This window comes from Hypanus sabinus, chromosome 18, assembly GCF_030144855.1.
Source record: "Hypanus sabinus isolate sHypSab1 chromosome 18, sHypSab1.hap1, whole genome shotgun sequence".
NCBI classification, from domain to species: Eukaryota; Metazoa; Chordata; class Chondrichthyes; order Myliobatiformes; family Dasyatidae; genus Hypanus; species Hypanus sabinus.
Window position 1 is genome coordinate 61,519,826 of NC_082723.1, and position 14,594 is coordinate 61,534,419.

General features: G+C 41.5%; 1 protein-coding gene across 1 annotated transcript in view; it reads right to left on the reverse strand.

The window, feature by feature from the left end:
* Window positions 1-14,594, reverse strand: part of LOC132407260 (probable voltage-dependent N-type calcium channel subunit alpha-1B) — a 547,279-nt gene that overhangs the window by 344,262 nt on the left and 188,423 nt on the right. Inside the window, exon 5 of the mRNA XM_059993521.1 lies at window positions 9,165-9,268. Coding sequence (XP_059849504.1) covers window positions 9,165-9,268 — 104 coding nt within the window. The remainder of the gene's footprint in view (window positions 1-9,164; window positions 9,269-14,594) is intronic.

A 14,594-nucleotide genomic window follows, 5' to 3' on the forward strand; every position in this document is an offset into this window, starting at 1 on the left:
CATAATCAAATGGCTGAGCAGAACTGATGGGCCAAAATTCCTAATTCTGCTCCAATGCTCTATGGCCTTATGGTCTAAAAATGCCACAGAATGCAATTTCCTAAACAAAACAAGGAGCATAAGCAGTTTTATTCCCAGTTGGCCAAAGGAACAAGTGAATCAGAACAGAAAGGTATTACTTAAAGTGGCTTGACAGATCGGTATTTGTTGTGACATCATTGCATTACTGGCAAATCTCTAGGCTATTCACAATATCTAATAGGTAGAAGGCACTTGATGAAACGATCGCCGAGCAGACAGAATCTCATTGTCACCTGAATGCAGGTTAAAGCAGGAGTGAAGGCACTTGGGAAATAACCACAGTGCAAAAGACCTCTGCTCCTGAGCTTGTCAGCACCATAAGCACTTTCCCCACTCAGTGAAGACCACAGGGAGAGAAGACTTGATTGAAAAGTCAGACAACTATCCAAGTCAATTATCTCTTAAAGGAGTTACATTTTAATCCATGTTTCAGAACAATTTAGGAGATTAACTGATGATTGTTTTTAGATTTAGAAGTAGCATTAAGGGATTTGTGCAACACATACAAAATGCTGGAGGAACTCAGCAGGTCAGGCAGCATCTATGGAAAAGAGTACAGTTGATGTCTTGGGCCGAGACCCTTTGGCAGTCCTTGGACTTCCAGCATCTGCAGATTTTCTCCTGTTTGTGAAGGGGTTTGTGCTTTGCTTCTGGCCCCCGAATTTTAAATTGATCCTCTGAAAGCGACATTTTATCTAAATGAGCAGCAAGTCTCTGTGGTTTAAGCAGCCATGTGGATATATGCGAGGTGAATGTCTGCCTGTAGGTTTTTCAGTATTGGTGAGGCCAGTGCCTGTGCTTGACTCTTAGGAAAAAACACCTTGATGTCTTTTGGGAAAGGCAGATCAACTCAATCCACTCATCCCTCTGTTTCTGGTTATGACTGTGATACACACAAAATGGAGCCTCTACAGATTTCAGGCCGAGACCCTTCATAAGGATTGGAAAGGTAGGGGGGCTGAAGCCAGAATAAGATGGTAGAGGGAGGGCAAGGAAGGTGGCAGGTAAGACAAGGTGAGGGGGGAAGGTGGGTGGATGCATGAGAAGGGAAGCTGGGAGGAGTTAGGCGGAAGAAGTAAAGGACTAAAGAAGGGGATATCTAATTGGAGAGGGCAGTGGAGAATGGGATAAAGGGAAGGAGGTGAGGAAGGAAATGGGTATTTTGCCCTAGATTTCCAGCATCTGCAGAATCTCTTGCGTCTATAGTTTCTAGTGTGCCTAGTTACTGGGTGGTCAGGAAGGTAAGGCAGAAACAACTTCATTACTGGAAGATGGTGCAGGTATGGAAATTCTCTGCAGTGTAGTAACCTCGGGTGCTGCCATCCTCCAGTTGTACAGTCACTATTGTACCAGCCGCTGGCCAATTTTGCATCAATGTTGTTGCTCGCTGGCATGGAGGTGGGTGAGTAATTTCCAAGTCATTCAAACTTGATACCAACACCACTCTGAACAACACTCTGATCGTCTACGCACATAATTTGTGTAACTGCCCTCTGTCACTGCAGTGTTCTGGAGATGTCACTGGGAGATGGTGCAGCAACTTCTGTTTCCTTTGCTACTCAAATGGACTCCAGTTTCCACAAAAATTGATGTTGCAGGTTGGTTTGCTCAGTCATAAGCTTGGCCCAGTGTCATCTCATCGTTAGTGTGCTATTGACATTAATGAGGCTGTTGCTAACAAGCCTGCAGATCTTTACCCAGTCCTGATTACCTTCAGCTGGAGGGATCCTGAGCTAATCATCCAGCAGACACAGAGTTGACCATACTTGTGTTTTTCCCACGGAGGTCAGAGCAGGGGGTACAAGTTTCCTTGTACATTCCAAAGACAAAGTTCGGTTCATTGAGTTGTGAGCACGCTATATTGGTGCTGGAAGTGAGACGATGCTTGAGGGCTGCCCAGCACGATCCTCACTGATTTGATTTGACTTAACAGTAACAATGCATTTCATTGTATGTCTTGATGGGACCCAGGGTGAACTGCAAGTCTGGATTCAGAACTGGCTTGTCTACAGAAGATAGTGAGGGTGTGAGGCTGTTATTCTGGCTGGAAGTGTGTGACCAATGGGGTTTCTCAAGGATCGGTGCTGGGACCTCTGTTGTTTGTGACACTTATCAACGATAGGGATGAAAATGTAGATGGATTGATAAACAAGTTTGTGAATGACACTAAGACTTTTGGACAATGTAGAGCAGTGGTCCCCAACCACTGGGCCGCAAAGTAACAATATGATTTGGGGGCATGAAGCAATATGAGTCAGTACTATCAAAGAATACTACAGAATGAAGATCAATTACGGATATGGATGGAGAAGAGGCAGATGGAATTTGATCTGGGCAAATGCGAGGGTTTGCAGTTTGGGAGATCAAATGAAAGGACAAGATATATGGTTAAGAGAAAGCTAGATACTTCATTGATCCCAAAGGAAATTACAGTGTCACAGTAGCATTACAAGTACACAAAAATAAATATTAGAAGAGAAAAAGAAAGAATAAAAAATAAGTTACCACAAACAGTCTCACAGGATGGGGGCGGGGGGGGATCATGGCTTTCCCAGCTACAGCTTGACTCACTATGGAGCCTGATGGCTGAGGGTTAGAATGACCTCATATCGCGCTGTTGTCTTAGTCTGTTACTAAAAGTGCTCCTCTGTTCAGCCAAGGTGATATGCAGAGGGTGAGAAATATTGTCCAGAATTGTCAGGATTTTCCGTAGGGTCCTTTGTTCTATCACAACCTCCAGTGTGTCCAATTTGACTCCTATAACACAGCCTGCCTTTCTGATTGGTTTATTGAGCCTGCTGACATCACCTTCACAGCAGTAAGGGTAGATCCCTTCGTAACAATGAGCTAGAGGGATCTTGGGGTCCAGATCCATAGTTCATAGAAAGACGTTAGCATGTGGATAAGGTGATAAAAAAGTTGTATAGAATATTTACTTTCATTGGTAGCAGTGCTGACTAAAAAAGGATAGAAATCATGCTGCAATTATTTAAAAATTTAGTAAGGCTGCACGGAGTATTGCATGCTGGTCTGGTCACCCTCATAGGAAGGAAGTGGAGAGACTGGAAGAGTACAGAAAAAGTTTTCTAGGATGTTGCCTAGATTAGAGGAAGGACTGGACAAATTCGGGTTGTTCTCCTTGGAGCACTGGAGGACGAGGGGAGACCAGATGGAGGATTTACTAAATTTATAAGAGGCATAGAAAGCCAGCTAAAATCTCTTTTAGCAGAGGACATGCTCTTAAGGTTAAAGGGGAAAAATATAAAGGCAAAGTGAGGTTTTTTTTTTTTTTTTTTACGCAGGACTGTCCAGTTTCTGGGATAGGTTAAGGGGCATTGTATTGGAAGCGACAGGTTGGTGGAGTTTAAAAGGCTTTTATATAGACACATGAAGATGAAGGGTATGGAGGGATATGGGTGACACACAGGAGGAAGACATTCAGTATAAACAGCAGCAAGATCAAAACAATGTTGTGATCTGAATGCCCTATACAGTGTTGTACTTTTCTAAATTCAGGGCCACTTTATTAGGTATACCTGCTCATTAATGCAAATATCTAATCAGCCAATCATGCAGCAGCAACTCAATGCATAAAAGCATCCATACATAGTCAAGAGTTTCAGTTGTTTTTCAGACCAAACATTAGAATGGGCAAGAGATGTGAACTAAGTGACTTTGACCATGGAATGGTTGTTGGCGCCAGATGGGGTGGTTGGAGTATCTCAGAAACTGCCAATCTCCTGGGATTCTCACACACAACATTCTCTAGAGTTCACAGAGAATTGTTGGAAAAACAAAAAAAAAATCACTTAGTGAGCAGCAATTCTGTGAGGGATAAAGTCTTGTTCATGAGAGAGAGGTCAGAGGAGAATGGCCAGATTGGGTCAAACTGAAAGGAAAGCAGTGGTCACTCAAATAACTACGTGTTACAAACTGATGTGCAGAAGAGCATTTCTGAATGTACAACACTTTGAAGCTTGAAGTAGATGGGCTACAGCAGCAGAAGACCAGGAACATACACTCAGTGGCCACTTTATTAGGTATAGGATGTAACATACAGCACTGAGTTTACGTAACTGAGTACACACCACAAATCCCAGTTAAGTAGTGAAAAAATTTGACAGTTACTCAGCTTTTGAAATGAGGTTTGATATCTGGTCCATCACAAACCCTCCCAATTGTACCCCCTCTTTACATCATCCCCATTAACTCCAGCCAAGCCCATCTGTCCAGGAAAATATTGCTCCTGCTTTTCCCGTGTTCCGACTTAACTATTGTGATTGTAAATTGCCACCCTTTCCTCAAGTGTAAACCTCCAGAAGACCAAGATATACCATATCCTATACGACCAGTGTCCCTTAACTATCATTCCCATCCCTGCCAACTGACCTGGCCCCTGATCTGCTAGACTTCAAGTTAAATCCATTTGTGTTCATGTCCTCAGTCAGGGAACAGGATCTAAGAACTCTAAACAGGCTGGCACAAATACAGGATGGAATAGTCTTTCTCTGTGCAATGAATTTCTAATTATATAACCTCCTCCCACTCTTATATTTGCCCCCTGCTTCTTGTTCCCCTTCATTTGTTACCCTTCTGTTGCCATGCCCTCAGCTACCCATGTCCTACACTGGAAATTCACCACACCCCTCCTGACCAACAGCTTGAACGCAGCCATTCCACAACTGTCCAGTGGGTTCCTGCTGCGTGGGCATTTTCTTGCTATGAGCAGTGGTCAGTTATGACAAATTCTGTCAGTTCATGTCAATGTTTGTATTAATCTTGGTCTGACAGACCAGTGGCCAATTTATCTGTCTCATTATGATCTTGCACCCTATTGTCTCCCTGCACTGCATTTTCTCTGTATTGTAACCCTTTGTTCTGCATTCTGTTTCTGTGTTATCCTGTACTACCACTGCTCCATGCACTGAATTGATCCGTATGAACAGTATGCAAGATAATTTTTTCACTGCACCTCTGTACACGTGATAATAATAAACCCAATTCCAATTTTGAAATCAACATTTCCTCCTTTTTTACACTATTCCGAAATAGTTAATAAATCTAACTACCAACACAAAAGTCTAATTTTAATAATGAGTTGCAATGTGATAAATTATCACATTACAACTGAATTGTTGGTTCTGTTCATAGAATCACAGAAAGTTACACCACCGAGGCATCCACCTGGCCCGCCGTGTCCAGGACAGAAAGAGATTTTAGAGTAATCCCAGTTTCCAAGTCTCGGCCCACATCTTGCTGACTGCAGCTTTTCCAAGTACAGTTCAAATATGGTGAAGGTTTTTCCACCTCCAACACTTACTCAAGGGGTGTGGTCCAGATTTACAGTCATCACTGAGTGAATGGATTCTTTTTCAACTTCTTTTTAATATCTGCTCCTCATTATTACCCTTTCTGCTGAAGTAAACAGGTTTATCTGCACAGCCATCTACCAAGTTTACATAACGTCAGTCAAACCTCCATTAGACTTCTTTGTTCCAAGGAAAATAATCTCAATTTTGACCATCTCTCTAATTCCACAGCCAGGCAACACCCCCCTAAATCCCTTCAGCAGTATCACTGGCACAATCACTTCCTTTCAAACAACGTGTTTGTCTTTGACTCTTTCAAAACTAGTTAAACATGACAACATTTGATTATTCCAGGAGATGGTGTTGAAACAGAATCTTTTCCTGATCATTGTCTTCCCTTTATAACTGAGATGGTTAAGGAAGTCTTTCAGTACTAGAGACCTTCTAGGCATTTAAGATCTAATTTCTGTTTTTTAGGTTAGCTGTCTATGATAAATTTCCTCACTCTTGTTACTATGCTAGCGAGATTTTGGAATTAGAAAGAAATTCGATAGCCTCTATTAGAAATGATGATTCCACTACCAAAAAAATGCTCCGAATGGTGTGTGTCTCTAATAGCCTCTGACAACCAAGTCCAACTCTTGGCCTTCAAGTGTGGTTTAGCTACTAGATCTTGTGGAACTGTTTTTATTGAGGCAAAGGCGGACCACTAGCGCCTCAAAACCAGTTGCTTCGGGCAGGTGGCAGCCCGCCTAGGAGAAGGAAAACTCTGATTTTAAACCTCCGCTGCCTTGCGGCCAGACCCACGGGAAAGGCTTCGGGACTAAATCCGGAGTCAGGGTCCCTAAGGCAGCTTGATGTTATTTACAACTTCACTCTGGCAACCTCTGCGACAACACTGGTGCCAACCTATATTGACGCTTGCCCTTCCCTTGGACTACATCAGTGACGTGGAGAGGGGTAACTCGCTGCAGGGGCAACAACCGGTTCTTCAAATCTTCCCGCCCAGGCTTGCACCCTGGAGAGGACACGGTCCACCAGAGGCACAAACCCATGACCCCTTGGGATCGACAGCTACTATTAGAAATTGTGTATAAAATAAAATTTTTAGTGAAACAAATTCTAAAGCTGCTTCCAGAGATGACTCTCCCTCCTTGATTTCATGTTAAAAAGTTCCAGAGTTGTGCATCCCACAAGTGGAAGTTGGTGTCTACTACTTAGCTCATGGGGTTTTGGCCATCAAGTGAAGCCTGATGGTCTAGGAGAGTAGGGCATCAGAATACATGTCATAGTGAAAGGAATTTCTGTTTCTGTTCAACTTTTCTTCAAGCTATTCACATAGATTGTTCCTGTGCAAGATCACGAAGGAAGGCAGATGATTTTCCTTTGGACTTCCGATCCATCTAAAATGGTTTGACTTGAGAAAATGCTTTTCTTACCAGAAATTCATTATCATTATGTATTTCTTCTGGCACTTGGCAAGTCAACAGTCTTAATTTTTTTAAATTGAGAAATACAGACCAGTAACATGTCTTTCTGGTCCAATGAGACCGTGCTGTCCAATGACACCCATGTGACCTACTAACCCATCCGTCTTGTGGAATGTGGGAGGGAACCAGAGCACCCAGAGGAAACACACGTAGTCGCGGGGATAACAAACAAACTCCTTACAGATAGCGGCTGGAGCTGTAGTAGTGTTACACTAACTGCTAATCTACCATGCCACCCCAAATATGATTTAATTTCAAATAATAATTAATGGAATTTCATTTGACACACAACATGCAATAGTCTGAAACTCATGCCACAGGAGCACGGAAATAATAGAAAAGTATTAGGCAGCATTGTTTTAGAAATGTAATCATAACATACAGTACTGAACATCTAATGATGTCAGAGAGGGCAACCATTCATTGTGATTCTATCATTTCTGCACCTCAGCAGAATCATTCTTGGTGTTACCACAATAATAGCCCATTCAAAATAAAGGTAAATTCCATAGTACCTTTCATTACAATAACTTGGTAAAGTCAAACATCAAATAGAAATGCTGGATTAACTTTTCACTGGTTCATGGCTAACCAATCTGCTGTTCAGCCTGATGTGATTTCACAAAGATTTTATTTTCAAGCACAAAGGCTTCACAGCCACGAACATATGAAATATTTCACCTCTTTTTTTTTTACCTGCTCCTAATCTGTAATTTTTGGGTATATGAAACTTTTTTGATGTCTGAAATGTAGGGACAAAAACTACTGGTCTTAGTAAGTTTGGTATTTAGAATTTAAAACCTATGCTTCATGCTTGTTGTGAGAATTTTTAACTTCCCACTGAGATTCTTGTTTGGCTGACACAACTTCCACTAAATTTACAATGGCCACTGGGAAATAATTCCTGCTATATCTCCATTGAAATAAGTGGTCCTGGCAGTATCTAGCTGTTACAAATTAACTATCCATTCACCTACCTGTTGTAAGATTTTGGCAAAATGAGTGTGACAAACTTTCTGGTTTAAGGGTGCCTAATAACATGAAAAGAAGGATTGCACAGTGCAGATTCAATATAACACTGGTGTCACTGGATAATTGAACACCCTTCTATGTTTCTATGCTACCTACTTTGTAAGAAAAACTATCAAACACTTTTGTTCTGTCTTGGGGTCATGATAACATCTGGGTTATACCTATAACTAATTTAATGGGGTGCATTACATCAAGGCAGAACTGTTGCTCTGGAATGCTCTTCATAACCCTTGCAGAATGTCCACAACAAATTTATAGCCAAGTACTTTTGAAATATAGAGGCTGCCAATGTATGCACACTTGTTCCTACAACGTGATGGCAAGGTGGACATAATAACCATGGGAAAAAGAAACAATGCGATCTTTCTGAAACTTCCTGAAGGAGTAAATAAATATTCCATGTAATTTCTCCAGAAGACGCCACCTTTGACAATGCAAGCACTCCTCTGTTACGACACTGATTGCTATCCTCGTCGCTGGAGTGAGGCGAGAACCAGTAACCTTCCACTCGGAGCATCACAAGTACCAAAATAACTATCATGGGCAGGCACGACCAACACATTTCAAAATCACTGCACAACACCATAGTGCTTTTTGCTTAGACAGGTAACATCAGTCCCAAAACTTCACCTAATTCCCATTAGTTACACCCCTTCTTTTCAGTCAAAGATTCAGGTTTGGCTGGTGCAGGGAGCCCTTTGAACATCTTTCTCTTCACACCCGCCAGGTTTTTCAGACAGATCTTAAGTATAACTTAATGACTACATCCTGATTAAACGTCCAGTCATTTTGACTGAGATTGAGCTTTTCAATAAAAAGATCTATTAATGCATGATCAAACAACCAAAGTAATGAAATGGTTTAAGTGCAGTAAACTCCTCAGTTTAGAGGGAGCTGCGAATTACACTTTACAGCTGCAAGCATTGCTGTAAACATCCTGTCCTACAAACAGAATGTGCTTTTTAATGCCAGCACCTCTCTCTCTACAATATATCAGAGTGCACACATGAACAAGCAAGCTTCCATCCAAATGACAGCTCCTCAGAATCCCCAGTGAGAACATTGACAGCACATCTTCTGCTGCTGTTACACATTCCTCACTGAGAAGCATCGCTGACAGATGGAGTTTCAACCAAAGCCGGATCTTCCTTTAACCAATGAGCATTCCATCATCAGGATTCACCTTCCATCCCCAAATGTGTTGGTTCTGAGACAATGCTAATTGGCGATTTATAAATTGCAGTTCACTCACCCTGACAACACACCCAAAACAAGATTAAGCATGAAGAACGATCCAATGACGATCAGAGGAATGAAATACAGCCAGTTCCATGTGTTCCCCGAGGCATCATTGGCCTGTCAAATAAATAAGAGAGAGAATGCCAGTGAAATGAGAGAACAGGCAAGCACGTCATTGTAGGCAGCTCATTTTGGCTGCAAGATTAATTGAGGCAAAAGTAAATAAAGTCAAATGCAATATTCAATACAAATGAATATGTGCAAAGTATTCTTGTTTTGTTAACTATAACCAAATACCCCCCCTCATTAGATATTGGTATAATTAGACAACTTAAATGCAACAAACCATTCATTCTTTGTAATGCCTAAAGTTATTTGCATTCATTCCACAAATATTATGACCGAAGGCCTTTCATTCCTTTGAGCACAATACATTGCAATCTGAAAAAGTAAATATGATTACTGTGCAGAACCAAGTCTGTACCATTAACACTGCCTTCTTTTCACCATGAAAAGTCACTTGAAACTCAAGAAAGAGTGCAAAAGAAGCTTTGAGTCCCTCGAACCCAACCCCCATTACGGTCGGCCTTATCATATCAGATCATAGCCATGCTGATTGTTGGCCTCAAGTCAATCCTGCTTGACCCTTGTGAGCTTTGATTTTCTTGATTTCAGTTTACACAAACTTAGTGTCATTCACAACTCTATTGGGCAAAAAATTATGAAGATTCACAACTCCATCGGAGACAAAGTTCTTCCTCATCCTAGTGTTAAAAGGACGTCTTTTTATTCTATCTAGAACTTCAGTTCAAACCAATAGAAATACACTCACAATATACCTTGTCAAAATCCATCAGATACAGATGCATTTTAATGAGATCACCCTCAAGTTTCCCAGCTTGAGAGTTTATGTCCAGTTAGCTGAATTGTTTCTTATAAGATTACCCTCTCCTCCTAGAAAATCTCTTAGAGCATTTTTGTAGAGGTAAACGAGAGGATGAATAGGGTATGGAAATGGATGTTGTCTATATGGACTTTAGCAGGACCAATGACAAAGTCATGCATAGTGGGCTTGTCTCAAAATGTTAAATCATATGATATTCAGGGAAACAAGGCTAATTGGATTCATCGTTTTCTCATTGGGAGGAAGTAGAGTGATGGTTGAAGGTTGTCTCTCAGACTGAAGGCCTCTGAATAGTTTGGTGCTACAGAAATCGGCGCTGGGTTCTTTGTTTTTTAAGTGAGCAATTTGGATGTGAGTGTACCGGGGTAAATTTGCAGGTGACATGAAAACGGTGAAAAAGCCTATCAAAAATTACAGGGGGATCTTGATCCAAGAAGGTGCCAAGGGCTGGCTAATGGTTTTCAATTCAGGTATGTTTGGAGTGTTGCATTTTCACAAGTCAGAGTAGGACTGAAACAGTGAATGGTCAAGCCCTGGGAAGATTTGTGGAACAGAGGGACATGACAGCATAGATATAGGATTTGCTGAAAGGGAGGTGAATAAGGTATTTGGCATACAGGCCTTCATCAGTCAGTGCATCAAGTATAAGAGTTATGACGTTATGTTGCAGTTGTACAAGAGGTTGATGGGACTGCACTTCTATAGCTTCAGTTATCATTTTATAGGAAAATCATTGGTAAACCAGAAAGAACAAATTTATGACAAACAAGAGAAAATCTGCAGACCTGCAAGTCCTGCCAAAGGGTCTCAGGACGAAACGTCGGCTGAATTCTTTTCCGTAGATGCTGCCTGGCCTACCGAGTTCCTCCAGCATTTTGTGTGTGTTGGACAGATTTATGAGGTTGCTGCCAGGGCTTGAGGGCCAGAGTTGTAGGAGGAGATTGGGCAGTCTAGGAGAACAGGAGAATAAGGGAAGAGGAACTAAAAACTAGAGGGCATAAGTTTAATATGAGCATTAAATGATTTAAAAGGATTTGAAGAGCAACTTCTTCATTCAGAGGGTGGTGGAGTTATGGAATGAGCTTTCAGAGGAATTAGTTGAGGAAAGTAACTAATGTTTAAAAAACATTTTGGTGAGTACATGGATAGGAAGAATTTGGAGAGATATGGGCCAAATGTGGTCAAATGGAACTAGCTTGGGCACTATTGTCAGCATGGACAAGATGGGGTGAAGAGCCTCTTTGCATGCTACATTCATCTATGACTCCAAACAATATTGCAAATCTTTACCATGCTAACAACAAAGACAAATATTCCCATCCTTAATTAAGGAGGCCAAAAGCCTTTGGAATATTGTGGCCTCACCTTACACATGCTCCCAAATTTTATTTTCCATTAGCCTTGCAATAAGTGCCAATGTTTCCTTTTCTATCAAATTACCCACAAGCCACTTTAGCCTGTCTCTTGTATCAGGCCATCCAGATCTCCTCTGGTGTTGTGGTTGGCTTCTGTGTCTCGGATGACAATGGGTGATGATCATTATCATCTCAAGCCTGGGCTGAAGGTATGGAGATCTTGAGATGCCCTGTTGTCAAGATCTCCCTTCGGCCTCACCAGTGTAGTCCAAAGGAAAGCTTATGAAGCAATGCGTTTGGCACCAGCTTGGCTGCAGAAGCTGCTGGAAGGATGTTCAATGATGTCCAGGTGCCTTAGGGGCTCCACTCTGGATTTCCTGCCGTAGCCTTCGACTATCCCGAGGCTGCCCACAAGGCAGTGGGGCTAGTTACCTATAGCTGGGGATCTGGTTCACGAGCACACACCCGGGCCTGTGTGCCATGAGTGCGGGAGCCAGGCCTCCTCCCCGTCCTCTGAAGTTCAGTCTGAGTCTGAAAGAAGTTCCGCTTCCGTGTGGCGTCAGTGAGGAGACACCATGTGAGGCTTGCTGTTGGACAAGCTATGTACTGGCAGGGAGAGCCTTACACATTCAGCTCTCCCCTGTACCAACATATAATTGTCAGATCATATTTTCCGATTCTTCTTGTCAAAGATGATCCCCTACATTAAACTTCATCAGCCACACTTTATCCCTCATATAACCTGTCTATATCCATTTAATTCTCCTTACATCCTTCTGACAATTTATCATCCCACTTTTTCATGCATCGACAATCTTAGTCCCTGTATCTAAATTGTTGATGGTTCTATAAGCAGCAGAGATATCCCACTGGTTAAAGTTTACCAACCTGAACTTGATCTGTTTATCCCAACTCTCTGCTTTCAGTCAGTTAACCAGCTAATACAATTCTTGTCCCTATCTCTTTAGCTAAATTTGACTGTACTATATTTACTAATTCCTTCCAATTTACACTGTTGGTTACAGCCTCCAAGAAATCTAACACAGTTGCCAAACACAATTTCTCTGTCTAATCCTTTAGATAACCAGTTCTTATTTTCTTAATAAAGAATTCCAGCATTTTCCCAATAATAATGCTAAGATAACTAACTGGCCTAGACTTCCCCTGCTTTCCCTCTCCAGTGTTCTTGAAAAGCTGTGTTACATTCGCTCACTTCTAATCTCTTGGGACCATTCTAGAAACAAGTCCATCCCAACTATTAACCGCCCATTTACACTAATCTTAATCTTATTCACCCCACATTTTCTCAAGCTCTCCCCGGGTCTGACCACTTGCCTTCACATTGGGTGCAATTTACAGTAATCAATTAGTCTATAGACTCACACATCCTCGGGGATGTGGGGAAGAATTCAGAGTACCAGGAGAAACCTATACAGTCACCAAAAAGAACATCCACAGACAGCGTGGGGGTGGTCAGGACTGAAACTGAGTCACTGGTATTGTGAGGCAGCAGCTCAACTAGATATGTAATTGCACTGCTATTATGAATATACAATATAGATCATAATTCATATGAGACAGAAGACACTATCCTCAGGCAAAGATGTTATAAATTAATCTATCTTCATTAATGTTCCATAAAACCGTATATTAAAATTTACAAATTATCAGCAATCATATGCAGTGTAGGAGCATAAACAGTTACCGTCTTTGGCAAGGAACCATCTTTTAAAATTAAAATATATTTCACTTTAATACAGAGCTCATTAGTTGAAGAAGGAGCAGTTTTCGGCTGAGGATGGCTGAATCAAACAGATAGAACTTCTGATCGCATTACAGTAACGTGAAGATTAAACATTCTGCTGAACCGATTCAGTTACTGGGAAAGGGCTAGTGTCAGAGGAGCAAGCAGAAGGTGAAAACATTTCAAAAGTGTGGAGAAGAATTTTCATCATGAAACATCTCCAAAATGTTACAATGGTCTTTTGACATAAGACGATTTATTCTGACTATGTGTAAATTATGGTTTTGCATGGGAACAGTATCCACAAAACTTCAATGAAAAGTGCCAATACAGCAAACGTTGAACTTCATCTGTCAGTCTTCACCTTCAGCCTCCATTACCAAAAAGCCCTTCAGTACTGCTTTCCTTTTTGTCCTGGAGTTCTTCAGTTCATGGAAATGTACAGCACAGAAACAGGCCCTACAGCCAAAATGGGAAGAACGTAACAAGCTTTCTTACAGAGGACGCCAGAATTGAACTCCTAACTCTCATGCCCTCAAGCTGTACTGATGTTGCGCTAACCGTTGTGGTGCCGAGGCACCCTATTATATCCCTCTACTTGCTTCCTGTTCCTGTTGATACGCATCTTCAATGCTATGATTGTACTTGCTTCTACCAATATCTCTGGAAGCACATTCCATGTGTCCACTATCCTTTGCTTATCAGATCTCAATTAAATATTTACCCTTTCACCTTAAACCTTTAGATTCAGACCCACTATCCTTGGAAAAGGACTTGGACTGTTTACTCTATCTGAGCTCGTCATGATTTTATAGGCCTCTATAAGGTCATACATCAGCTTCCTACATCAAGCAATAACAAAGTCCTCCAAACCAGGCAGCTTCCTGGTAAATCTCTTCTGCATTCTCTCTATGGCTATCAAATCCTTTCAGTAGTGTGGTTACTAGAACTCCACACAATATTCCAAGTGTGGCCAAACCAACTTCTTCTGCAGCTGCAGTTTGGTAAATTGGTGAATTATTGTCATATGTACCAAGGTAAACTTTATTTTACATGTCATCCATAAAGCTCATTTCATTGCAACAGGGCACTGAGGTAGGACAAGGGAACACAATATTAGAATGCAGAACATAGGTTGTTAGATAGACAGGTACTTGATTGATCCCAAAGGAAATTATAGTGTCTCAGGTGCATTACAAGTGAACGGATACAAACATTAGAAGAGAAGTAGAAAGAATAAAAAATAAGTTACCACGAACAGTCTAAGAGAAAGAGGTCATCACTTCCCCTGCTATAGGTTGATTCGTTATAGAGCCTAGTGGCCGAGGGTAAGAATGACCTCATATAGTGCTCTTCGGAGCTGCACAGTACGTCCACACTACCGGATAAATCCGTAACCAAAGCTTTTTCTCTTCGTTTTGACCCTCTGTCCACACTGAA